Source organism: Oreochromis niloticus, linkage group LG1, assembly GCF_001858045.2.
Source record: "Oreochromis niloticus isolate F11D_XX linkage group LG1, O_niloticus_UMD_NMBU, whole genome shotgun sequence".
NCBI classification, from domain to species: domain Eukaryota; kingdom Metazoa; phylum Chordata; class Actinopteri; order Cichliformes; family Cichlidae; genus Oreochromis; species Oreochromis niloticus.
In genome coordinates, this window is record NC_031965.2 from 29,970,969 (window position 1) to 29,997,631 (window position 26,663).

The 26,663-nt window shown below is 38.5% G+C and overlaps 1 protein-coding gene and 1 long non-coding RNA gene across 15 annotated transcripts in view; one reads left to right on the plus strand and one right to left on the minus strand.

The window, feature by feature from the left end:
- Positions 1-6,101: 6,101 nt before the first annotated feature.
- LOC112846977 (uncharacterized) lies at positions 6,102-13,895 on the minus strand. The gene is made up of 3 exons (XR_003220225.1): positions 13,095-13,895; positions 7,163-7,247; positions 6,102-6,662 (listed from the first exon to the last, which is right to left on the minus strand). It is a non-coding gene; the product is annotated as an uncharacterized LOC112846977 (long non-coding RNA).
- A 224-nt stretch (positions 13,896-14,119) lies between these two features.
- The window catches only part of celf6 (CUGBP Elav-like family member 6), a 146,124-nt gene continuing 133,580 nt past the window's right edge, over positions 14,120-26,663 (plus strand). For 8 of the 14 annotated variants that reach the window (XR_002062464.2, XM_019360250.2, XM_019360270.2 and 5 more), the window contains exons 1-2: positions 14,122-14,466; positions 24,279-24,361. Coding sequence is in view for 13 of the 14 variants with exons in the window: in XM_019360250.2 (XP_019215795.1) it covers positions 14,217-14,466; positions 24,279-24,361 (333 nt within the window). In the remaining variant the exon portion in view is untranslated. Of the gene's footprint in view, positions 14,467-24,278; positions 24,362-26,663 lie in introns of all 14 variants that reach the window. The other 6 variants (XM_025907481.1, XM_019360276.2, XM_025907479.1 and 3 more) reach the window with 3 other exon arrangements.

The following is a 26,663-nucleotide window of genomic DNA, read 5'->3' on the forward strand; positions in this document are numbered from 1 at the left end:
AGTACTTTGAGGAGGTGGTGATTGTTAAACATAAGAGAGACATTTGCTTTGAGTGTTGATGGAGAAGTATTATGAAGGTCAAAAGGAGTTGCACTGTGTTTTTGTGGATCTAGCACAAGCATATGGGGTGCCAAGAGAGGAGGTTTGGTACTGTATGAGGAAGTCAGGAGTGGCAGAGAAATATGAGGCTAACGGAGGATATGTATGAGGATAGTGAGACAGTGGCAAGGTGCGACATGACAGATGGGTTCAAGGTGGGGATGGATTACATCAGGGATTGGCTCTGAGCTCTTTCTTGCTTGCAGTAATGATGGACAGATAGACAGATGAGGTCAGGCAGAAGTCTCTATGGCCTTCGATGTTTGCAGATGACATCGTGATCTGTAGTGAGGGTAGATATTAAGCGGAAGAGAGCCTGACAAGGTGGAGGTATGCTCTGGAGAGAAGAAAAATGAAAATCAGGAGAACCAAGACAAAATACATGTGCAAACATACAAGGAGTAGTGATATTAAAGGTAGATGAATTTAAATACCTGGAGGAGTGGGTGGAGATGACTGTCAGGGGTGATTTGTGACAGAATGATAGCAGGAGTGAAAGAGGAGGTTTACAACATGGCAGTGAGACCTACTTTGATGTATGGTTTGGAGACAGTGGCACCGACAAAAAGGCAGAAATTGGAACTGGAGGTGGCAGAATTAAAGATGTTAAGATTTTCATTGGGAGTCACCAGGATGGAAAGGATTATAAATTAGTACATCATAAGGACAGCTCAGATTAAGCAGTTTGGAGACAAAGTTATTTAGGCGAGGCTGAGATGATTTGGACATGTGCAGAGAAGGGATGGTGGATAAACTGGACAAAGGATGTTGAAGATCTAGCTGTCAAGTAGGAGGAAAAGAGGAGGTTTATGGATGTAGTCATGGAGGATATTCAGAATTCTGGTGTGACAGAAGAGGATACTAGGAATAGGGTGAAAAGGAGACAGATAATTTGCTGTGGTGACCTCTAAAGAAGTGAAAGAAGAAGATATTTTCTAACACTAGCCCTGAAATATACTCATTAGCTCTGTTTTGCCTTTGTCTGGGAGTCTGTTGTTTCTTAACAATGTTACTGTGCTGTAAGCTCTTTCCTGTTTATCTCCACTTTGGTGCAGGGATCATTGTGGTGTCTGTGGCTGTATCCCATAAGTGTCTTGGCTCCTCTTCACAGCACAGCTTGTGCACACATTTCGTTGCTCATAACACAAGTTTTAGACCCATCCACAAGTCTGTCTATACAGCGCACTAAACAACAAGATGCAACTCCTGATTAAGGGAATTTATGTAAGGTATTTCTTTTTCAAATATCCTGCAAGATATTCCGAAAACCATCTTGACTGAAAGATGTGACAGAGGCTCCATTATGAATTTATTACTTTGTCTGCACCCAGTCCTGCTTTTGACCTCTTTGAGACAAATCGAATGAGTACTGAAAGATTCTATTTATTATTGTTGTGGAAGAAGAAAAATAAAACTATTTTTTCTGGAATTGATAAATGAAACCGTATGCGTGTGCGTCTGTGCATGTGTGTGAGAGAGTCTGTGTGTGTGCGTCTGTGCATGTGTTTGAGAGAATGAGTGTGGTGAAATAATATTGTGTAAAACATTATCATTATCCTATGAGAGAGCACAGCTCTGTGTTTAGACAGAGCGGTGAAGTGTGTCTAATATGATTACATGACATTCCTCACATTTCGTACTGGGCCCAGAGGCCTTTGTTTGCCCTGATGTTGACCTCCCTTTCCTCACATGCCCTGGCTGTGACTCTTCCATGGCTCAGTTGCCTTGTCCCATGTACTAATTCTCCAACTAAATTCACATTTTCCCCTCCCACTCATGCATCATGCTGCATCTATCTCTTTTTATCCCTATTGCTTAGCTCTGTCCTCTCTTGTTTCATCTTGCCTTATCCTGCCAATCTCATGTCCTTGTTATCCCCCCTCTCTCTCCTGCAAACTCCCTTTCTATTCTGCTTCCTTCTCCACCCTCCCTTTCCTGTCAATCCTCCCTCCCTTCTTCTTTTCTGGAGGTCAGCTATGATGCAGGGCCAGAGAGCTCGGCCGTGTTTAATTACATTAATAAAACACCCTATGAGGTAGAATGACCTCGCACCCAACAGCACCCCCTCCCTTGCAATCCTCAGCCTCTACCCGTTTCTTTTCCCCTGTTGTTCAGCAGGCTTGGGTCTATTGAGACTCCCTGCAGGCCAAGTCCAGTTGGTGCCAGGTTGCATTTCATGGCTGATTGAGAGGCATGTGTTTCTCCCTCTCTAGCATTGGTTCCACCCCCAATCTCCAGCGGTCCCCGACATGCTCACTTCACTGGAGGTCATGTCAGAGACTTCTCCCTCCCTCCCTGACCTGCTGTAGGTAGAGCATGCAGAGGAGTGCATGCTGGCAAAACGAGACCTCTCCTCAAACAGCTGTAATGAGGGACATGCCCTCTGGACAAGCTCCTTAGAGGTGTAAACCATCCCGGTCACTCTCATGCAATTTTCCTATGGAGCCTCCTCTTACTCACATTTTATCAGTAGGATGTCCACATGTTTCCCTCTGCATATAAGAAATTCCCCTGAAATTACCATTTGAAAAGGAAATTCTTGGCATATGCCAGGTTTTAGTTCACATTGCATTGGTAGAGGTTATCTGATCCTCGGATCATAATGCCTCCCATGTGAGAAGACAGTCATCATAGGCCAATGAATTATGGCCAAAGCAGGGTGGCATGCAGCAGTAACTTACTCTTATTGCCTGCAACCAATGATGACAGTTCCCATAGCCAACAGGTCGAGCAATGCAATATGCATAGGATTCATGCAAATGAAGAAATGCCTGAAACACATGTCAGAAATATCGCTGCCAGTGGGTAACAACCTTGTATCTTTAAAAAGCAGCCTTATTTTCATGCTAGCAATCATGCATCCTTATTGTAGTCTGAATAGATAGTGTGAGCCTTGGGGTCACACAGCTGGCACCTCCTATAAAGAACAATATAAACCGACAGCTCAGGTAGAAATCTGAAAATGACTAGTTGGTGGGTTGGTGGGTTTCTTGCAACAGCAGGCATCTAATCTCCAACAGCCACCTTCATGATTTTCATGAATAGTCAACAGCCTCACCATAAAAAAGTAGCATCATCTTTTCCAAAAACATTACAGCCTAATGTAGACACATAACTTACATTTCCTCCACAATGGGAATTCCTATCCTTGTGTGGAGCGTTGTGCTCTTTTGGCTATGCAATTTATGTGCCATATTTTTCCTCAGTGCATGTATGATGATACTGTAGTGCCATTGTGGCATGTTGTTGCCAATATATTATGGGCTAATGGCAAAACCACAGGGGCACTCTGGCACCCTAATGGCTTTGATGGTTGATGCTTTCAGTTAGATTGTGAGAGCAAAAAGTAGTTAAAAGCGTTATATGCTGTGGGCATTGCTAGTCTTTTCAGTGTCAGAGAGCTGTTTTTCTGTCTGCAGCCATTTCTGTTCTCAAGAATAGCATTCATCCAAAAGAAGGGACACAAAATCTGTGAACAAACCGTGTTGCTCTTTTCTATCTGATAAAGAAAAACCCATCCAAATGATAATGACCTTTGTGTCAGCTTTTGAATCTCTTCCTAAAACATGTTTCAAAAACGGCTTTTTATTTAATTTGTTTTTACCTGCCTTATTCTTACTATAAATATGTATTTTCCTGATTTCTAATACCTTTTTTCAACCCACAACTGGCATATTTATTGTTTCACCTTGTGACTTTGAATTATTATTTGTTCACAGACACGCATTTACTGCTTTTAATAGCTATAGCAATAGTTTTTTTTATTATTATAATTATTTCATATATTCTCTCTTGCATTGCTCTCCTCCCTTTGTTCTACTTCATACACTCTTCACTGTCTGCTTTGTTATTTGTTTGGAGGGTTTTCATTAGATTCCCCGACTAGCAATTAGTGTTCCTCTCCAAAGCGAAGGCAGAACAGTGGCACTCAGTGCCCCATCTCTTTATTGCATGGTTAAGTACCCTTCAGACTCACATGGTTATTAATAACATCATTGTTAAATCATACAAAAAAGCACTGCAGCTAACTAGGTTACCACACTGTTTACTTTGCCTGAAAACATCAGGTTAAACAAATTTACCTTTCCCCTCTTTCGCTCTCGCTGTCCTCGCTCTCCTTGCCTCTCTTTCCCCAGTTCGAATGTGGGCACAAAGAGAAGCAGAGAGAGGAAAGTTAATTAGATAGAAGTCCAAGGAGGGGGGGCACCTGGTAATGGAAAGGGGCTGTATGGAAACAGATGGCCCAGAATTTATTAACTTGCAGGAGCGCTTCAAGGAAGCCACTGCGACCAGACATTAGGCCAGTCACTGTCTGGGTGGGGGCTAGTAGGCGGCTGGATACAGGTAGAGGCTGTCAGAGCCCAAAAATAGAAAGCAGATTTATCTCTGGATTGTTGCAAATGATCCATCAGACGAGAACAATGGATTCAATCTTGTTCTCTGGCTGACGGAGTTACCTAATACCTTTGAAATCACTATGCAAAAACTTAACTAAATAGCAATAAAAAATAAAAAGTGTTACCTGAAACATTTTCTTTTTCTTAAGTTATCTAATACAACTCAATCCCTTAGCTTTCATTATTATGATGCTGTAATAGTATTTTTCATAGCATAGAGCATCACATACTGAATCATACAATCTTCTACATATTGCACAAACCACAACCTAATATCCTAACCTGCACCCATTTTGGTTTGGATATTTACTGAACATTATTGCAGTTTCATAGGCTCAGAAATGCAGGCAAAGAAAGGGGAAAACTCCAGTATGAATGGATGACATAGATTAAGGAAAAAACATATCTATTCAAAATGAATTGCAACTGCAAACTACTACAGATTACAGAGTACAAATCAACTTGTTTACAGATTAATGAATATCAGCTGTTAACTGTATCCATTCAAGAAACATAATTGTAAATAAATGTTATTTGTAATGTAGTTTTAGCCTAAGGTTAACATTAACTGATTCGTTTATGGAGCACTCCATGGAACAATTTGTCTCTAATATTCCGCTGAAGCAAATTGCTTCAAGATGAGAAGTAAAAAAAAACAAAAAAAACAATAAGTAATTCAGAAACACGATATAGCAAATAGAGTTATATAATAAACCACTATAATTCTGCAGGGCAGTCTTCATCTGGGTTGCAGCATATTAAAGAAAACATTTATGAAAATGTTTCATAAAGAGCAACATATATAAAAAGTTTACTAGCTGAAACATCTCGCAGTTGGACCATTATTTGTACTCTTTGCCAGCGCACTTATGAGTTGTTCAATGTACAACCTTGAGTGCTTGGAGACACAAAAAAACATCCTTTAGATGGCAAAACAAACATATCCTGTCCTCCCAGCACAATAAACAGCATTATATTGGATGGAAACATACTACTGGGAATGAAACATTCTTAGAAAATAAGTAGAAAACAACAATATTATATTGAGCCCCTGAGGTCCTCAGACATCTTAAGAGAGGAGGGCTTCTGTTCTGCCACATACTCAAGCTGCTGTGTGAATCATATAGAGACTCACACATGTATGGGCACACACTCAAATGAACACTGTGCCTTCAATATATGTACCGCATTGAAAGGGATTCAGCACAAGCAAAGGAGCAAGGACAGTTGCAGGTGCAGAAAATACTGAAAGAATATTGTATATTCCTTTATGTTATTACTATTAATCATTTTCTAATCTCTCTCTACCTTTTACAGAAAACACACAGCGCAAAATTTTGTGTATTCTTTTTTAAACTGTAAACTAAAAAATGCAAATTCCTTATCAAACTGTCTCTTTGGCATATGTGCTTGCTTGTGTATACGCTGTGTTTCCCATTTCTGGACTAAAATACCAGAAAGGAACCTCCGACGGTTTTAGGAGTTGTGAGGAGATGTAGGAGTTTTGATGTGTTGAGCCAAAGCTCTAAAGGCAGTGCTGCCGAAATCAAACAGCTTGCACAACACAGTGCTAAAAGCTAATGAAAAATAGATTTAGTAGGGAAAGTGTTACTTTATTTCAGTCTTTCCAAAGCAGCATGATGGAAGGCAACATGTGCGACATAACAGCTTGTGAACTAGTTGTGTAGGCTCTCTGAAGCAACACTGTTTGTGAGTCAGCGGCAAGAGCTTCAAATGCCACACCGTTGATCCTGCCGGGCCTCAACCAAAATAAAAATAGACTGTGATGGCAGCTCTGCGGTGACATAAAGACGCCCATTAAAAATGTGTGTTTCTCGTGCTGCCAAGGGCGCTCCAGCTCACCTCAAGCTGTTGAAAAAGCCTACAACAGAAAAAAAAACAGCTAACCACTTTGATCAAACTCTGGATACTGCATATAACAGGAATACAATTATTTTTGCTAATATAAGCTAAAACAGCTAACAAGGTTCCGCATCTGCCACATCTGATGGAAAAAGAGTGCAGACTGTTGGTGCAAGGTGCAGAAATGAACTTGAGAATGGATGACTGCTGTGTAAACTCCCCTGTGCTCTTTCTGTCGAGTCACACAATGTGAAGGTCCTCGTCTGACTCCAAGGAATGTAGGGTTGACTTGCATGGGTAACTCTGCGGGAATTAAAGGGCATGATGCCATGCAGTGAGGGTTGGTTGCAAATGTATTAGAGGTACTGAGACTAGGGTAGAGCCAGAGAGGTGAATGGGGGTGGTAAGAACAGAGGTGCAGATATACAAGATGAAACCAAAGAGATGCTGGACATCCATAAAGAAAAAAGACTACAAACTAATTAAAAAATAACTTTGTTATATAAGATGACAACAAAAAATACACATATAGACATGTTGTGTTATTGCATAGTCTGTCCGCAGATGTGGGTTATATGTTATGTTACTATGTAACTTTGATGTAATTTCAATTAAAATATGTGGTTATTTTTTCACTTTTTTATGGAAAACATCAACATTTAAATATGAATAACAGTTGTATTTCTAGCTTATTACATGCTGGTATACGTGTATAACTGTATGTGCGGCTTTACTTTTATGATGACTTTGTACTGACTTTGTTATGTGCACAACCACTGACTAAGCACAATAGTCCAACTTACCAGCTGCACACTGGTCTCATCATCACTGATAGCGAAACTACCTAACAGATGTGGGCGACCTCAGAGGAGTGAGTACCTCACCCAGCTGTAAGGGAGAATATAGCTCTGTCATTACTGTCCTGTATTTAGCGTAATTTTATTTATTTCTTGGCAAACAAATATTGTGAGAATTTTGCATTCTGTTCTCTGAAACAGATTTTCTTTCTTTCAGTTATACATAAAGTATGATGTGTGAATCTTTGTCAATTATAGATGTCTCTGCAACAAACCTCCAGTGGAATTTCATACTAAATTGCATTTGCTTGCAGTCTACATTTATTAACAATCTGAAAAAACAATATTATTGTTAGTGCAATTTTTATGTTTTTGCCACTGAAGTGTGAGGACAGGCCCTTTAATGGCATTTTACTAAACTAATCATTCAGCTGTGCTTTCTCACAATTATTATTATTTTTATTGTGTCATGATGATTATGAACAGATGACTACCAGTAATTTCCATAATGTTAATGGCGTCCATGCTCCAAGTGGCCCTTCCCGAGCTAGGTATTAAAGAAAAAGTTGATTCGAAATCCAAGGACACTGCAGCACATCAACCCTCTTATTTTATATATACAAAAACATCTGTCAACGCATGCTATTGCAAATTGAAACAGCAATTTCGCTCTGATGTTTTCAGACACTGATGACATTGTGCTGATGTTATTGTTGGTAATGACAAGCTCAGAGGGGTGTTTATTTTAAAGGCACTTATGACTACAGCTTTGAAAAGTCTTCTCTTTGCAAGCTGGTGAAATAACAATAACTTTTATAGTATGTAGTCATTATGTTGTCTTTGCCTTGTCAATAAAAGAGAGACATTTTTAATCTTCAGGTGTCTATTTAGTCAAGTAAAGGTCATTCTTAGCATGATTACCGGGACCACTCAATATATTTGGAATTATTCTACTCTATGAATTATTAACAAGCACATGTCCACATTCATGAAACACTAGACAAGGAAAGCAACATTTCTGAGTACATGTTCATTTCTTACTTGCTGAGACTTAATAGAGAAGACCACTTTAATGTTTGTATATGTAGCTGGAGCTGGCACCCTCTTTCCTTAAGTTTGCACAAAGACTACTAAGGGAGAAAAAAATAGCCTGGCTCTTTCTGAAGGTAAACTCTCTCGGCAAGCCTTATAAAACTCGCTAATTAACATGCAGTTACTCGTTTGTTAATGGAAAAAATGACAAATCGTAGTTGGGAAAAAATAGCCTGATGCATAACCCCCGTAAAACCACAACATGTTGTGTTTACACTTTCTGATTTCTGTGCCGATTAAGCATTAAGCAAATGAGATATACTGTATTAATTAGTGAGCAGATTTTGTTACCTTTGGTGAGAGCCAGGGTAGCTGTCGGTGCTATTCCACAGGAGCGGTGTTGGTCTCACGACAGAGCTATCTATGACACTGTTCTCTTTTATAACATTGGTTATAATTTAAAATAAGTTCTTTTTGATTTTCCAGGTTCTAACTATTACAATTGTTTATTGTCTTGTTTAAAAGTCTTCTCTGCTGTGGGACCTCGGGGGTAGCTTGAATACCAAAAAGTGAAATCTTAGCCATATCCTGAGTCTTGCATCAAACAGATTCCATCATCCCCTAACATCATCACCTCCACTCTAATTCTGCTAAAGTACAGCCTTTGTCTGGTAAGTGCAATGTAATGGTACTACAACTGTCTCCTGGGTACTGAAACATGTATTCCGTTCTGTAGTTGCAAGCATTTTTTTTTCTTTTTTTTTGGTGCACTGTGTTAAAATTTTTTTTAAAGATAAAACAACTGAGTCAACTTACCAAGTAAGGCCATGAAACAGTCCCAGCTCTGCATGGCTTTGAAAATGGCTTTGATACATTTTACATCAAAAAGACAGACTACAATGATATAATAAACCTCTAACACATTATCACAATTTCCACTGAAGTTTTCTTTTAGAGATGAATGAAAAAAACATTTTTTTTTGTTTAAATGCCATTATAAACACACTAACTCTGAAAGTTGTATGAACTTCTGTTACAGATAATGTGCTCAAACAGCCTTAGGTACTTTTTTTTAAAAATCCATATCAGGAATATCTAGCTTGACAGATAAGTGACATCAGTTTTGCAACAACAGCCTAAGGGAAGGGGAGTGAGAGGAGAGGGTGAGTGTGCATGTAGGCACAGTCTCACAAACCACACTGGCAGCATATTAACACCACTGAGTTGCATAGCTGAATCACAGTTTTAGGACAAACTGGCAAATCAGACATAGTTAAAGATTATAAGATGACCTCAATGCCCTTAAGTCTGTATCTGGCAAAACTTTTCATCTGGTCTGGGAGAACAGGTAAAGGTAAACTCACTTTCCACACATAACATACATAGTGATTCACTGTGAATGCCTAACAAAAAGCAAAATTCTGCATTTACATGCAATAGCAATGGAAGTGAAATCCATGTGACTGTACTCAGGGGAGGCCTGCACACAGCATTGTGGATTCATTAGCTGCCAGAAAGAAGATGACTCACAGTGGTCTCCCTGACCTCTTTCTTGTTTTTCTCTCATTTATTTCCTACCTTGCGTTACTAGTGAACTTAAACATGCAGCAAGATGCCTGCTTATCATTCCACACTACATCAACAGCAGCACAGATGAAACGCCACCCATAAATGGAAAATAGACATGTAATTCACCTTTTCAAAATAAAAATGGGCAAAACTTAATTTAGCAAAAACATTGTTCAGGCTAGACCAACAATCACTTCGGCATTTTCCCTGCAGCACAGAAGCAAATGAACTGGCAAGAAATTGTGTTTTAAGAGAAAATTATGGCTTCTGAGTGAGTGGTTCTTTATCTTGCAGAGCCTGTGTGGGGGGAACAGTGAATCCCCCCACCCACCCACCACCACCACCACCACCCCCACCCCGACTGCAGTTGAGGTTTGAGGCTGCTCTGGTATTACCATATACACTCACAGATTCACACACACACAAAAATACTGCCACACCTCATACTGGCTGTGCCATGAATATCAATGGTTGCTCTCCTTTTGGACTCACTCTACAAAACAGACAGTGAAAAATGTTCATGCATGACTACGTTCCACCTGGGCCACTCCATATATCCAGTTTAATGGGATAATGAACACGCAGTATAAAGGAATATTGCATGACACCAAGCTGTTATATACAATGCATGACTTATGTCACTGATTTGGCTCCTTCAAGGGACTATATTTTTGGTAGCTGTTTCAAGTGGTGTTCCAGTGACATTCCAACAAGTCACCTTGACAGTGGTGTGAATAATTTGGGTAATAAAAAGAAATGGCATTCACTCTGGTCTGGAAAATAGCAGTTGTACTGTGTGAAATACTTTTTTGCATTAGTCTGGAAATGATTTTGCTGACACGTTTGCAATGTTCACACCCCCCTTGATTCCAATTCTTGCTAGCCTGGTGAGGGGGAAAAAAATCCTCGCTCATTTTTAATGGAAAATGCAGTTTCCATCCAGGAATAATAAGAAAATAATTTGAGTGAAAAGTGTTTCTTGGAGTGCAAGATCCTTGAGGGATTACTTTGTGTCTGCATCGTTCATCCCCACTTCACAAACACAGCTGGAACTATTCTGACTGCTCTTTTGTCTGAAAGAAGAGCAATCGAGAGAGGTGCCCTGTGCAACCATCCAGGTGCTGAGCTTGGCACAGACAAGAAGAAGAACCCTGTCAACCTTTCTGATACGCTTGCCTGTCGTCAAACAAAGAGGATGCTTACACACAGGCATAATTGAAGAGATCATACAGTACCTGCATTTCCTCCTGCCAGGCAGTTTCCAAGTCTCCACAGCTGTGCAGGCAAACTATCCCGCAGAGAAATGACAAAAACAGGGAAACAAAAATCACAAAGCCAATAAGAAGCACTGAAGCTAAATTAGCTCTGTCTTTCTGGGAAACAATGGTCCTGATGGTACTGACAAGGGAGACCCATTGTGTTTTGATCCCCATTCACAGCAGAAAAAAAGAAAGAAAAACTGCATGATTTTTTAGATTGTCTAAAAAGATGCAATTAAATAGAAAATAAATAAGTATCCATAACAAAGACAATGCAGTACCAGATGTTAGTGTTGCTCTCGGAATACCACTATCCCTAAAGACCACTCACTCTGACAGACATCAGGGCTGAACAAACACACACACAAAGCAAACAGCACATAATCCATCAAAGCTGACTTCTCTACCACCTAGTGACCAAAAAAGTTCACTGGCTACATTGTGGCACTTCCCACTGGGATGACCCCCTGCAAATATATGCTCTTATCATGCTGTAATATGACTTATTTAAAGGGGTGACCACCTTGTTTTCTACTTTTGATAGATAACACTGTTCCTCTAGTACCACAAACACTAAGCAACTCACTGAAAAGGCATTTAAATGTCAAATTTGCATCAGTATCAGAGAGAAAGTAACTGGTCAGTTCATTTGCTGAGTCATGTGAGATTTTTCTTCATTTTCTCTACAGTATTGTTTTTAATCTATGTAAAGATAGCGATAGATAGATAGATAGATAGATAGATAGATAGATAGATAGATAGATAGATAGATAGATAGATAGATAGATAGATAGATAGATAGATGAAAATGTTAAATTTTGTGAAGATCCTTTATTGTACTAATTAGCAGAAGCAGCAGTACAAAGAAATCTTTATTATTTAACGACATATTTTTAGTACCCAATTAATTCTGACCTTACAGAGGTTAAGCATGTCTGGTGAATACACTTCAGTAAACATGCAGTTTTCAGGGATTTTATATTGGTCCCAAATGACTGTTTTTTTTTCTTCCCAGAATTCAACAAGAGGAACAGAGGCCAGGGTCAGGTATAGAACTTCACCTCTTGAATTTATCAGATACAGTCAGCGATTGATGCATGGCACGAGCTACATAAATGCCAGTTTGCATAATTAAGCATAATTATCTATATCAGTATGGTCTTGACTGGCCTTGCATGAATTTCATATTCACATGTGCATCAATTATAGGTTTCACTGTACAAAATACATGGCAAGTTATGAAACACTGCTCGTGCACATGCTTATTTGCTTGAAGAGGAAGGCTCTTGTATGGATAGTGGCGCTGAATGCATCATTCCCTGCATCATTCTCTGCATCGTGAAAAGGCCTGAAAGGTTCATAAAGGTTCATAGGACTTAGATAGAATGTATGGAGAATTTGTAGTGCAAACGTACTGTTAAAACTGTAGCTCCAATCTATTTCACGGTCTATGAATGGCAGCACTGGCTCAGCACCATGGACAGTGACAGACAGCGGCTCTAAATCCAGAGGTTTCAGCTAACATTATTTCAAACACTATTTTACTCTCTTCACCTTTTTTCTCGCTACCCCCTTGCCTTTATCTTAGTGAGAAAGGAAAATATGTTATTTTGAAGAAAACACTTAAAAAAAACAAAAACAAACAAGCCAAAATGTCAAAACGCATATGAAAACTTGGAGCATAACTTGCGATGTCAGAATTTGAATAGTAATCTAAATTTTCAATATTTTATAGGTCCTTTTTTTTTAATTAATTTAATTTTTTTAATTAAGAGGGTGACATCCTGAAAGAATTTGTCTTAGAAAAAAAATACTGAAGTGTCCTTGAAATGTATTACTAAATTTTATCCAGAATTACTAAATGTAATTCTGGATAAAATCTCAAAGCCTCTAGGTTCATTCTAAGTTAGATGACCTTGCACTAAGTTTTTCAGATTTCTGCATGGTTGTAGACTTATGACTGTACTGCGTATTAAAACATGCAGTCATTGGTACTTCTATTTAAAGAACTCTACCAAAACATATTGAACAGTAGACTAGTAGACCAAAGCATAGATATGAGCTTTTATGTATCCCACCTGTATTGGTTTTCTGCTCCACCAGTAGAATTCACCGGGTGTCCCAGGTGTACAATAGTCCTTGTTAGCTGGTTAGAATGAAAATCAACAGGGACCTGTCTCCTGAGGTCCAGGATTGAGAACTGCTGGTGTAAAGATCATTTCTACAAGGGTTCATGAGAGTGTTTTTCAATACTGGTCCTAAGACATACAACTCTCCTGCTTTTCTTTCTATACATCTCATAGAGACTTTTTTTTTACCCTAGTATACCAGATAAATCACATTATTTACCTCAGGGGATAGACAACATGGCCAAATATGTTCACCACACCAAATGTTCACCACACCAAAGAATGGTTATGAGGACAGCATTTTTAGTAACACCGCCTACCTATCGTGAATCTTCATTTATACAAAATAAAAAAAATGCAGGGTTGGTTCTCTTAACATTTAAGTCATTAAAAGCAATTTAGATTTCTAAATTGATTTCTATTATTAATAAATTACGAACTAGAGATGAACTAAAACTAGTTGAAAATCAGGTCAATATTTTTCCAGCAAAAGGAGCATCAAAATTTGCTCTCTGAGACAAACTTAAACCACCGCAGATAAGCAGGGGAAGAAGCACTAATGTTGAATTTGCATCATTTAAATGTCCCAACCTTTACACTCTACCCAAATGTTTGAGTTCTCACTCTGCCCTGTGGGGTCCTTAGTCAACCTGCTCTCCCATTCGCCTTGGTCGAAGTCATTATGCAAATCAGATGGTGGGCGTGGTGTATTCATAAGAGTACGAGCTGACGTCACGGGACAGAGTGGCAGCTTGGGGGTGGCGGTGGTGATGGTGGTGGGGGGGAGGGCTGGAAAAAATAAAAACACATAAAGAATAATAAAAATAAATAAATAAATAAATAATACTGATTCCAAACAAAGCGGCTTAGCCTGTAAAGGAAGGACAGGAGAGGGTAGGGAGGGAGAACCGGAGGAGGAGTGGGGAGAGCGGAAGATATAACGGAGGGGGGGAGTGTGCAATGTGCAGTTGACTACACAGAGAGAGGGAGAAGGCGAGAGAGAGAGAGAGAGAGAGAGCGAGAGAGAGAGAGAGAGAGAGAGAGAGCAGCCCGCCGGCCCATTGAGGAAAGATGGCTACAGTCACTGCAAACGGAGTGCAGCAAGAGAATGGATTCAGCACCACGAACAGCGCCGGCAGGATGAACGGGCTTACCATCGGCCAGAACACCATTCCAATGAAGGACCACGACGCCATCAAGCTTTTCATCGGGCAGATTCCCAGAAACCTGGAGGAAAAAGACCTGAAACCCCTGTTTGAGGAATTCGGAAAGATATACGAACTCACTGTTCTGAAAGACAGGTTTACGGGAATGCATAAAGGTTGGTTGTTTTGACTACTTTTATGATGCTTTAGGGATTGAGAAAAGGCTTGCGCAAAGTAGTGACAAAGAACGTCCCGGCTCAGTTCTGGGGCAGAGGGCATGAAAAGTGTGTTAATTTGCAGATGTTTGGGACAGTGTGGGAGCCCCGTAGTGGCTTCGCAAGCACACACGCACACACAGAGGCACACACACAAATACGTATGAGGCGTGAGAGGGGGAACACGTGGAAGTGAACGGCTTGGAAGTGCAGGGTTAATTGTTACCGCTACCAGACAATCCACGTGAATACTACAGCTGAAAATGCCTTTGTGTGTTTACATTTACTATCATGTGCTCAGCATCCCCGTTAAGGCCAGTTAAGGGGGCGGGACACGGGACAGGCAGCTGTGCAGCCGCATAAATTCCATTTTAAAAAATCCATCACATTTGCTGTATTTTATCAGCGAGAAGTAAGTACTTTCTGGGACGCTGAAAATGTAAGCCATTATCAGACAATCAAAATCGGCGATTAACGTGGTGCTGACAAGCTGCTTTGACCTTTCAGCGGGCTGATATGTTTTCTACTTTTCGGACGTCATTAGCTGTGGAAAATACTACTTACATGGCAGCTGTATTGTAACGGGGCTCCGTGGGCGGGTTGCAGTCAGGAAGTACAAAGCAGGATGATAGTAGAGGCTCAGCTCCAGCACACATTGCATTCTCGCTTGCTCTTTTCACCCCCGAACCCTTATTGTCCAAAACGAGCGGGATCTGTGTACACTTAGTAATTAGTCAGACACGTAACGGATAATCACAGATCGATCGGTTCTAATTATAGTGATAGTAATGAATGCCAGTGTGCAATTCCACTTCGTATTTTCTAGACAAGCTTAAATGATTTTTTTTTTTCTTTTTGAAGTCCACAATTCAAAGTTTAAGTCTTGTTCAACTTATTCCTTCCTGTACTGTTGCTATAAAATTCTGTCATTAACTCAATGTGATTGTAACAATTTCAAAACATTTTATTTAAATTTTAATTTTGATCATTATCATATATTTAAAGTCTTTGATTATACATTATTTTCTCAATTAGTATTCTATTTAAGAAGCTACAATAAAAAAATATATAACTTTTTATCTTTATTGTGAGACTACTTGCACTACTACCATTACTATTATTGTCATTATTATTCATATTACGTACTTATTAAGTTTATTTGGTAGTATTTCAGATTAGTATTACTTATATAAATATAACCAGAAATCAGTTTATCTTTAAGTTAAAGAGCGCTGCATTGAGAAACAATTAATATATATATATATATATATATATATATATATATATATATATATATGTATAGTATATAGTTTTGGATTATGCTTTAATTATTTCTGTTGCTCTCTTTCTCATACACACACGCACATACATGCACGTGTGCACGCAGACAGACACTTGCACTGAGACAGCACACAGGCAAATAACACACATTCACATACTCACCACTGGTGCTAAATTCACATTCAATTCACTCTCAAAAAATAATTCACCAGGCGGGCAAATTATGTATGATATGTAATTCAGTGGCAGTAGTTCATGATCTTATTGATTAGACTAGTCAGGCGCTCTAGTGGGAGAAATGAGCGAAGGCTCACCATTACTTTCTTGTGTGTGCAGCCCTGAGGATCTCCATGCACCACCTGTTTCTCCAGCCATCAGCTGCTGGTGGTCAACCTGCTTCTTGTCTTTCTGTTTTTCCTCTTTGGAGCCTGATGATCGATTAAAACAATATTTCTGATATCCGTGTTGTTTACGCCTGTCCTCAACCATCCCTGAATGTCAACACTCTGGAGGATAGTTGCCTCGGGAAGGATAATCCTGTTCCAAAGCTGTATGCCTGTTCAAATCATCCTCCACCAAGGCCACTCTGATGTTCGCATTATGCCCACTTCATCCCGCGTGACATTCAAAGTCACTTTGGGAGCACAGGCGTGCACTTTTAATAAGATTTTACCAATGCATTATATGGATGAGTTTTTCTTATTGGCCACTCATCTAAACCATGCTCATGTGCCCTGCTGTGCCAATGTGTGACATCTCTAGACTGAAGCAAGAAAGTACAAGAGTGAGAAAATGGGATTAGTGACATTAACAAAACAAAGTAGATATAGTGTAAAATCAGCTGTGTCACTCAAGGAGAAAAGAGTAAACTACAAACAGACTGATCATTCTGACACTGGTGGAAGCTTTTGTAGGGGAACCGAAGGTAAAATTAATTACTTAACTTTGAAAGAAGGGCTACAAGTTTTCCAAGACAAAGTGTCCTATAAACTACACAGTGAACAAGACATGTCTGTCATAAATTAAGTTCCATGTTTTAAATGAATTGAATTATAAATTAATTGTTATGTATCAAATAAAAAAATAGGTAAAAGACAAAACAACAAAAAAATGAAATTAAAATTATAGAAAGAAAAAAAGACAGTCTTACTGCAATTATTCCATTTTTTACCTGCCAAAATAAAAGGTGACATGCGATTGATCCAAACACCATCATATTGTTATTATATATTTTTTTATATGTACTGTTGTACAGTATGTCCAGTTGATCTTTTCTGTATTTAAAATATTTAAAACAAGTTAGGAGTCATGCAAGGAGTAATACATGGACAAAGAATAATCACCTTATTCTACAGCTCCGGTAAGCTCTGTGGATCCCTGTAGAAGATTTTAGGATTGACTCTTTTGGTTTTTTTGGTTTGGAATTTACTGTTTTGCTTCACTGTTGCTGTTGTCCTGATGTTGATTTTGACTGTAGTGGGCAGTTTTTTTTTTAAAGTTTTTTTTTTTAAGTAAAATAATTTTGAAAATGCAACGCTAATAAGCTCACATTTATCAGGCTCAGAGAAAAATAAGATCAAATGAAAGCTAATCTTAGTCTGCTACATAGATCTATAAACAAAACAAAACAAACAAACCAACAGAACTGTTATCAAGTGATACCAAGAGTCTCAATTCAACTTAAAGTCAAATAATATGTCTTATCCTGTTCACAGGTTTGTTTTTCACTGCTGACAGTGTCGGATAAATAAGTAACTAAATAAATAAATGCAGGTTTAACGAAGGTCTCTAAACAGTGCAATGCAGTTTGGTGGTCTAGCAGTGCAAATTCTGTAATATAATGTATTTGTCCAAAACACTGACTGGCCAAAATACGTCTAGTATGTAAGTTTTATAAGTATGGACTCATCTGGGATGTCATTTGAGAAATAATTGGTAGATGTTAGACTCACATGAATCCCAGACTCACTGCTATCCAGTAGAAATCCCTGAGGTAATCTTTATCTACTACAGTCCACAATAGATAGTTTTATTTATGCCTGTGTGTGTTGTTGCTGTGTAACCATTGTCAACACTGTAGCTTGAGTGATTTACTTGGCTCTATACAATATAATATTTTGCTGTAATCTTTAGTGCACAGTATGTGCACTCAGTTACCACTTTAGAGAACATCGAGCTTAGGCTAAAGTGGCGTAATACAATACTCAAGCAACAGTTTTATCTGCATAGTTTTAATATTCAATTTTTGTTTTGTGTTCATTTTGAAGACTGCAGTTGGGGCATTGAATTTAATTTAATAATTGAACAATTCCTTTATTTATTTAATGTGGAGACATGTTGATATTATTTTGACCACCCTGTTTCAATCTGTGCAGCTAAGCTAAATTAAAACAAACAAACACATTTTTATTTAATTAAATACAGTTTAACAACAACAAACATAAACTGCAAGAAGTATTACATAGCTGAAGCAACACCTACTTGTGCCTAATAAGGCAGCTGCGTGCATATTACACAGGGGTTTATAAAGCAGCTTACAGGCTTGGTTCACAACAATGCACAACATGCCCATGTATATTGGCAGTCTTTTATGTCACAGGCCCGGAAGGCTCTCAGTATTGTAACATCATCAGAAATTCAATCAAAAACTTTCTTTTTTTCCCACAACATAAACATTTTTCACAGCACAGTATCAGAGAACCAGAGGATGTTATAAAAACTCTGCCTCCATGATACCTGAAAACATCATTATTATTATTATTTTGCAATATACAACACATTTAATTTGACTTTTAGTTTGAAATTCCTCTTCATGTCTAATTCGTAGGTGAGAAAGATTTGACTTGTTTCAGATATATGATGCATATAACTGTTGGCGTCAATCAGTAAAACATGCCTAATGGATGATTTGCAGCACTGCCTTTTTTCACAGCTCGAGGCCTATGACAAAAAAATTGCACCATAATTATGGATTTAAGAACTGATCAAAATATGTCAGATTAGCTCATGACTAATTCATGTGGATTGCACTGCAACAATTTGAACAGATGTTATGTGCTTTCTTACTTTGAGCGTTTAGGATATCTCCGGGGACTTAAATATCCTGGTAATTTTCTATTTTGTGATTTCCTGTACAGTTGGGTAGAGGAGTGTAACCGAATGGTTAGTCTGTTCAGAGAACATTTTTTTTCATCTCTTAACAGATAATTATATCCAGCCTTATAGCTGCTAGAGACTGTTGCCTTTAATGCCGATTTGATAGTTTGTGTGTCGTCAGGGAGCTGTATACAGTGCGTGGGATGACTTGACACTATTTGCGGGCATGGTGATCGCCAGTGTGTAGTGCAGCCAGGTCGTGCTGTTTAACATCCATCATTTCGCTGAGCACTACATTATCATAATACTTAGTGTCAGTGCCAGAATGCATGCATTGTTCAGACATGCTGAATGTTAGTGGGGGGCAAATCTTTTGCTTGAGTAGCGTTATTTATCAATCCGTCTCTGATGCTGAGAGGAGAGACTCTGAGGTGCACCACACAGCCAGGAAGAAGAGATACAAAGAGTTGTTAAATATCCTCATCCATTTTCCTCTCCTTGGTAGGTCCATGCAGTGAAATTGGCTATAAATAGCCTGCCAAATTGACATAAAAAAGCTTTTTAGGCGTTGAAATGCCAAAAGTAAACTACAGTGGGGCAGTAATATCTAATTGCACAATACTCCTAGAGTTCAAGAAATCCTTTTCAGCTCAGAGACAGTTTTGTGGCTTTCTGTGAATTAAATCCTTCAGACTTCTAGTAATGGCCACTGAGTTACAGAGCCATACACGTATGGGATTTTGTCTACAGTAGGAGTGTTGTAGAGCAAGTGTTGGACAGTGATAGACAGTTTGTGTAAGCTGAGTGACAGGTAAAGCTTAAGTCTACAGATGACCTCTTTGATCATTAGAAAAGGGGCTGTGTGTGAACCAGACAGCTAACGGCTCTGAACAGCCAGCTCTGAATGTAGATGGATGGAACAATGGAAAGATGGAAAAATGCTCTCCAGGTAACAGTATGTTTAACACAGACACAGGAAGTGGATGAATCCTCACATCATATTTGTCTCAGTACTCACGAGAGGGTCAGGCTGTCACATTCGGCAGCATTCAGTTGTTTCAATATATTATTTTATTTTATTTTTTTGCACCGAGATCTTGTTGGGAATTAATTTGCATTCTTTTTCCAGTTTAATGAACATTGCTGCATGAGACATATGTGAGGAGCAAATTGCTGATGATTCATAAATTCACAGCTAATGAATTGAAAATTTATACAAATTTGTTCTGGAGTTATTTCAATTACAGGTACCTGATGCTTTAAAATAAAATCACAATTCACTCTTATGCCTCAATGCATGCAGTTGTTCACACATACTAATTTCCATTTTAAAACAAATTGTTAGAAAAAAGCATTACAGGGGGAAAAGTTCTTTAAGTAATTACCCAAAACGTGCCTTGCAAAAGAAAAGACTCATTTCATATTCTCTGCTTTCTCTTTGAACCACTTTTCAGGGTTTACTTTTCCATTTGCCTTAAATACAATCGGTTGAACTTTTGTCCCTAACTGAAAATATAGTGTGGTAAATTGTGTTTGATTACCCAACTATTATTTTCACCCCACTTAACCTACTCATCACAGAAAGTCACAAGTTCTTTTGCTGAACAATCGCCAGTGCTTACCCTTAATCTTTGAACATTGTACATGTTCTCATCTTCTTTTTCACATTAAATCCCAGAAAGTGACTATATTTTCCCAATTGCTAGTCATTATTTAGTTAAGTCAAACTTCACATGTGTTAATTTAAATGTTAGTGGATGTTCTTGATAAAACAGAAACATCTTAAACATGACAAAAAAATCCCCAACATGAGCAATTGTGCTTTATCTGTTTTTTGTTTTTTTAATAACATGTAGTATACATTACTGCCAAATACTTAAGCCTTGCTCTATTTTCTTACATAATTCAAAACAACATATATTCATTTGGTGTAAATGTGATGTTTTTTGTAATATTTTGCCTTTATGTAATAAATTTGCACCTTCTGCTGCATGTTCAGTAAAAGTGGTTTGTTTTTCAAGTCATTTTACATCATTGAATATAATACCAACGGGTGGTGATATTTATATGTAATCCCATGCCAATTACCTACTTTAGACTTTTAAGCTGACAGGCTTAACCTGCTACCAGCTGTTGCATCATTGTTACCTCCTCTCAAATGCCATCATTCATGTTCTGCAAGCACAATGCTCATCTGTTCCACAACTGGATTTCCCACTCACTGAATCCTTTGGGCTACAGATGTTCCCAGAGCCAAAATTGTTGGGTATAAAGCTTTCCCAAAGTCTTGCAGATATTCAACAGCTGTCAGGAAGCTGAGACAGATTCATATTTTGAATGGATATTAAAGGCTACCCTGCATAAGAAGCCCACTTTAATATGTTGTTTAAACTAACAGTATCAAATGCATTTTTTTCTAAAGGTACCTGCATGACAAAGTAGCATTACTACAGATGTACTAGTAAAGTTCCACATTTTAAATTTTGTTTCAGTAAAGCAACAACAATATAATATAACTACACAATTACTTAAACAATAGCATTAATACGATTGTTATTTAGATTTAAATGCATTATTTTGCCATATGTATTATGTAATATTTATTAAGTATTAATACTGCGGGAAAGCCTCAAATGATACTCAGTAATATATGATCAATATTAATGCACTGATACATTAATGTGTAGACATTTAATATTAATGTAATCAGTGTTAGCATTCTGATATTGCACCTTAATTAATATATGAATTTATTATAATCATTATGAACGATAATAAAGACATGAAGAGAACAATGCCGTGTTATAGAGATATTTTGCAAAATAAATGTTGCGAAGTAAACCATAAACATTTTCCAGAAACTGTAATGATTTCTATACTATCTTATAACAAAAAACAACCAAAGTACAAAACTGAAGAAGCCACTTGGATGAGTGACAAAATGTTCCTCCCACTAAAAACGCTACTTCCAGATAAACGGAATCAACTTTTTGGGAACCAAAGTATAACAAAGTCATTTCTATTAAATTGCATTTAGTAACAGCACGTGTATACATTTACTTAGTTATTAACACATGCTAAAGTGTGGATTTAAACTATTTCACACAAAGCTAAACAATAAGTAAATTAAATGTCTGTTAAAATCTTGACATTAAAAGGCTTTAGCTATACATTTTTATGCTGCATCGCTGATTCACTGATTTGTGGGGATATAACATCAAGATAAAAATTATGCCATTCTCCTGAAAAAATGTGCACTAAAAACTATGTCAAAGATGGCATGGCACCGATAGAAGAATATCACCATGAGCCCGCAAGTCCCATAAGCCTTTGCCAGGACGTTCCCCCCAGGAGTCCTCAACTCATGTTCTACAGTTTTGTAATGTCATAAAGGATGAAGAGTGTTTCCCCAGGCTCCCAAACTTTTCTGCTTTGCTGTGTGGCATGCTGTTTCATCAGTGTCGTTTAGGTGATTTTTCCTCTTGAGTAACCACCTAGTTGTGGAGGTGGGTGAAGGTTGTCGTGAAAGGGAGCTCTCTTGGCTGGGCGCCAGAGTGTGTTTCTGGCTTTTGGGGATGATGGGTGCTAGGCATGCCGGGTATCATCTGTATGTGTAGGTGTGTGTGTGTGAGTGTATGTGTGTGTCTTCTCCCATGGGGATCCTTGGCAGTAGGTGTGACATGTAGTAATGAGAAATTATGCTGCACAGTGCAAAACCTCTTCTGAACGGGGGTCACCCATTGTCAGCTCTGCCAGGCGCGTAACAGAGCAACAACTTACCCTTTAATGAAAGCTGTCACATTTTTTAGGAGACTTACTTACTAGTTACTATTTATTTATATGCTGTTTTCCTAAATTTTCTGACTCAAAAGTAGCCACAAATATGTGTTACAGTTTCAGCTCATTGTCAGAGTTTTATAATCACTTGTCACCTTAAATGTATGGACATTGTTGTGGGCTTCAGTAGCTATGAAAGTGGTCATTTATTATTAGAAAACATTACTTCTATGCATTTGGGTTTTTCTTTACTTTGCACATTACACATGCACATTAACAATGTTGCTGTTTTGTTTTGCTTAGTCCAGTGTACTTTGTCATTATTAAAATGGGACAATAATGGATGAATTAGATGAAAACACTAAAAAACACAAGCCACGTGGCAGACATTCTATTGACATAAACATTGATGACATAAGTTCACTAAATCTAATCTAAAGGGGTTGTCACATAAAAATGTACAATTTTAATGTTCTCAGCATTTAATCAGTCCAAGGATATAGAACTGCTTAATTTAGAGTGCTACATTTTAACTGTCAGGATATATGAATTCTATTTTAATATAATAACACAGTAAGTCTTATATTAGGTGTCATATTTTTGCCATATATTCAATGAAACTACTGTTGTGAATTTTTAAATTATTCGTAACATTTACACACTGAAACTTAGGCTACGCTGGTGTCACCTGTTCACAATGCGACTACAGTTGAGTTAACCAATTAAAAGCCGATCTGTATTTAAGTTACATTTTGTAACAAATCTCTGTTCACTTTTTGTATGCAAACCATTTTTTCTGCTCACCTTGAATGACTTTATATAAGCCAAGTGTTCTCCTTTCAGAGGTGTACTGTACTATGAAACAATTGTCATTCCTATTTGTAAAGTCAACACTGAAAACTTTGAAAAGTATTCACAAGAACAAAGAAGAGAATCAAGGAAAGGTGACTCTCCAGATTTTGTTTGCATACAGCTGAAGTGCTCGCTCCATTTTGTCCTCTCTTGGCTCTCTGCTGTACTTGTGTGTCTACCTCAACTCAACCCTTAGTGAAAAAAAACTCATCAAACTCCAGCTTTGGTTCATCCATATCCCAGACAAAGAGAGAGAAGAGAGTGACAAAGTCGGTGATATAACCTGGGCACTATGTTATTTTCAGTTGAACCCTCACACTCTGGAAGCTGTTACTGGTTGGGTACTGAACCAGCACATTTATAAAAGGGCAAAACAATGAAACTGGGTCTCTACAGACAAATACTCTACCAAACTCTTCAGGGGGTTTTAAGTGATGAATGAGATGGATTTCTTTTGTAGTTTATGCATTTAATCATAGATGAATATTATTTAATGCAATATATAGCAATATAATCAAATAAAATAATGTTTGACATGCAGAAAAAGTTTAAATCACCACAATGACATATGATTTTAGCTTTTAGTTTGTGTTTTGATCTCTTAAGACAGTTAAGTACATAACATAACAAACATAACTTGCAATTACATGTGCACTTTAAATCTGAAAACTCTATGTTACCTCAATCCCCCCCCCCCCTTTCTTTTCATTAAACATTAACAGTGGTGTGTAATAAGCTTTTCTTTCTCCTGTCTCCTGATACTGCAGGATGTGCCTTTCTAACATACTGTGCCAGAGAGTCAGCACTGAAGGCCCAGAGCGCCCTCCATGAACAGAAGACTCTGCCAGGGGTAAGTGCCCCCAATCTGCCCTCTGTCATAGGCTAAAGCCCTTGGGGCAGCCAGCCTGGCATGGGAACCTGCATTAACATAGGAATTATATCACACACACACACCACCAGAGTAAGGCACATGGGGACACAGTATACATTAAGACACAGAGACACACACAGATATGGAAAACAGATGAAGGGAGTCGCTCATACTTTCTCAGACTCCCTCTTAGGCTCTGTTTCTTGCTCATTCTAACACCCATTCTTTTTCACTTAATTACACACACAAACTTGCACAGACATACTAAAAGAGTGTGAGTGGCCTATCTCACCTTGCAGTGTCTTATTACACTAATCACCCCGCCGGAGATATTTGATAAGCGCTTCTTCATACCAGCCAGTGCCGTCCTTCTCTTGTCCTCTCACAATATGGCTGCCACAGACAATAATTGCCTTGAGGAATCCCACTCTCATTATCACATATAATCAAACAGTAAGTATAAACAATCATTTTTACCATGTATATCACCATCTGGTGTTTTTGTTTTAATTCTCCTCACATTTTTTTTTTCATTGTTTGCCTTTGGCGGGCAGGTAACTTTTTCAATTAAAATAATGGGCTCTTCAAACGAGACAGGTAAACGGTACCCAGTAGTGGGCTCTTAAGCCTACCCAGGAGGAGACCCTCAATCTGGGATGAGTGTGAGCTTGTGGTGTCTTTCTTTATTTGATGCGTGCAAGGGGACTTTGACTCACACATCAGGGGAATTATCAAGGTGTGATTGAATTATGCTTGCGTGTTCCTAAGAAGAAGACTCCCCCCCCTCATTTACTTTCAACACTAAAATGTCCTCCCAGGTTGCGGCTTTAATCAGAGCCCAAGGATTGTCATCTCAATCTCCAGGGAGAAAAAGAGGTAAAGAGACACTATAGGAGATGACACAATAAGGAAAGGTGGAAGAAAGTAAGCAAATGGAATGGTTTATCAAGTAGGGGGAAGCTGTAGTTGTAGCATTTGGGTCAGGCTTGCAATGGTTTAACTCTGTTGGGTTAACAATTTGTTTGCACTTGACTGCATATCATAAATACCTTACTGAATGTTAGACACACTGGTATACTGTGGAGAAAGTATCCCTGGGAGACCGGGCTCCCTGGCTCCTTACCACCTCCCGCAGCTTCATAATGAGATGATTGTCATGATGGTCCTGGATAGGTGTTCTGTCTTTATTGCCCTCATGGAGGGACATTATTGTTTGTCTTCTATCTAGAAAGAGGTTAATGGCATGTTCTTTGGGGTTTGAGTAAACATTTCCCCTGTGCAGCTCACAGTGAGGGGTCAGTCCTGCAATCTCAGGCTGAGCACAGACTGCATACAGAGGACTAATAAAGACGTTCTGTCTTTTCCTCTCTCTCACTCTCTTTCTCCCTGTCTTTGCCTCTCTCTCTGTGCATGTGTGTGTGTGTGCCCATGTGTGTATGAGACACATAAAGTGAGAGAAATATAGGGAAAGAGACAATGGTGGAAATAATAATGCAAGAGAAACAAAGACAGACAGAGGCTGGGAGAGGTGACACTTCTGGACAAGCCTCATTGTCACTGTCATGGCCTGATGGTTTGAGATGCCCAGTTGTATAATGCTGCCATTTTAGTGGCGTCTCACCACAGTGCTACAGACATGATTGCTCATTTCAGTAGTGGCTATGTTACTGTCAGGTAACCAAATGTAAATTTGTTCATATGAGACATGTGGCTTAAAAAAGCTCTAGGGTAGCTGTGACTCAGGGTCATCTGCTGATCGGAGGCTTGATGGTCTGCTCAGCATGTCATGTTAAAGTGTCTTTGAGTAAAATACTGAACCCTGAGTTACCCCGAATCCATTAGAATGTGACTGTGTGGATGTTATATTAACAGTGCTTGGGCATAGAAAAAAAGCACTTGAATGAATGGGTGAATGGGTGTTGTAGTAGTAAAGCACTTTGAGTGCTCAAATAGAGTAGAAAAGCACTATATAAGAACCAGTCAATTTACTCTCTATCTCACAGGGATGGATATGGGACAAATAATATAGATACTGAAGCTTTTAATTTAGTTAAATGACACTTGCAATAGCATCCACTACACTGTTATTTTGAAATGTGACCTGACAGCCATGAATCTAATGAATTATGTTAATCTATTTTCATAGATGTGTATAGTTTGCAGTGTATAGTCTGCATTGCCAAGTCTTTGGTTGGCTTCCTTATTTAGATTTAAAAGTGAATATACTTCTCTGTAAAATTCTGCATGATTAAAGAACACACAAAACAAACAAAAACAACAA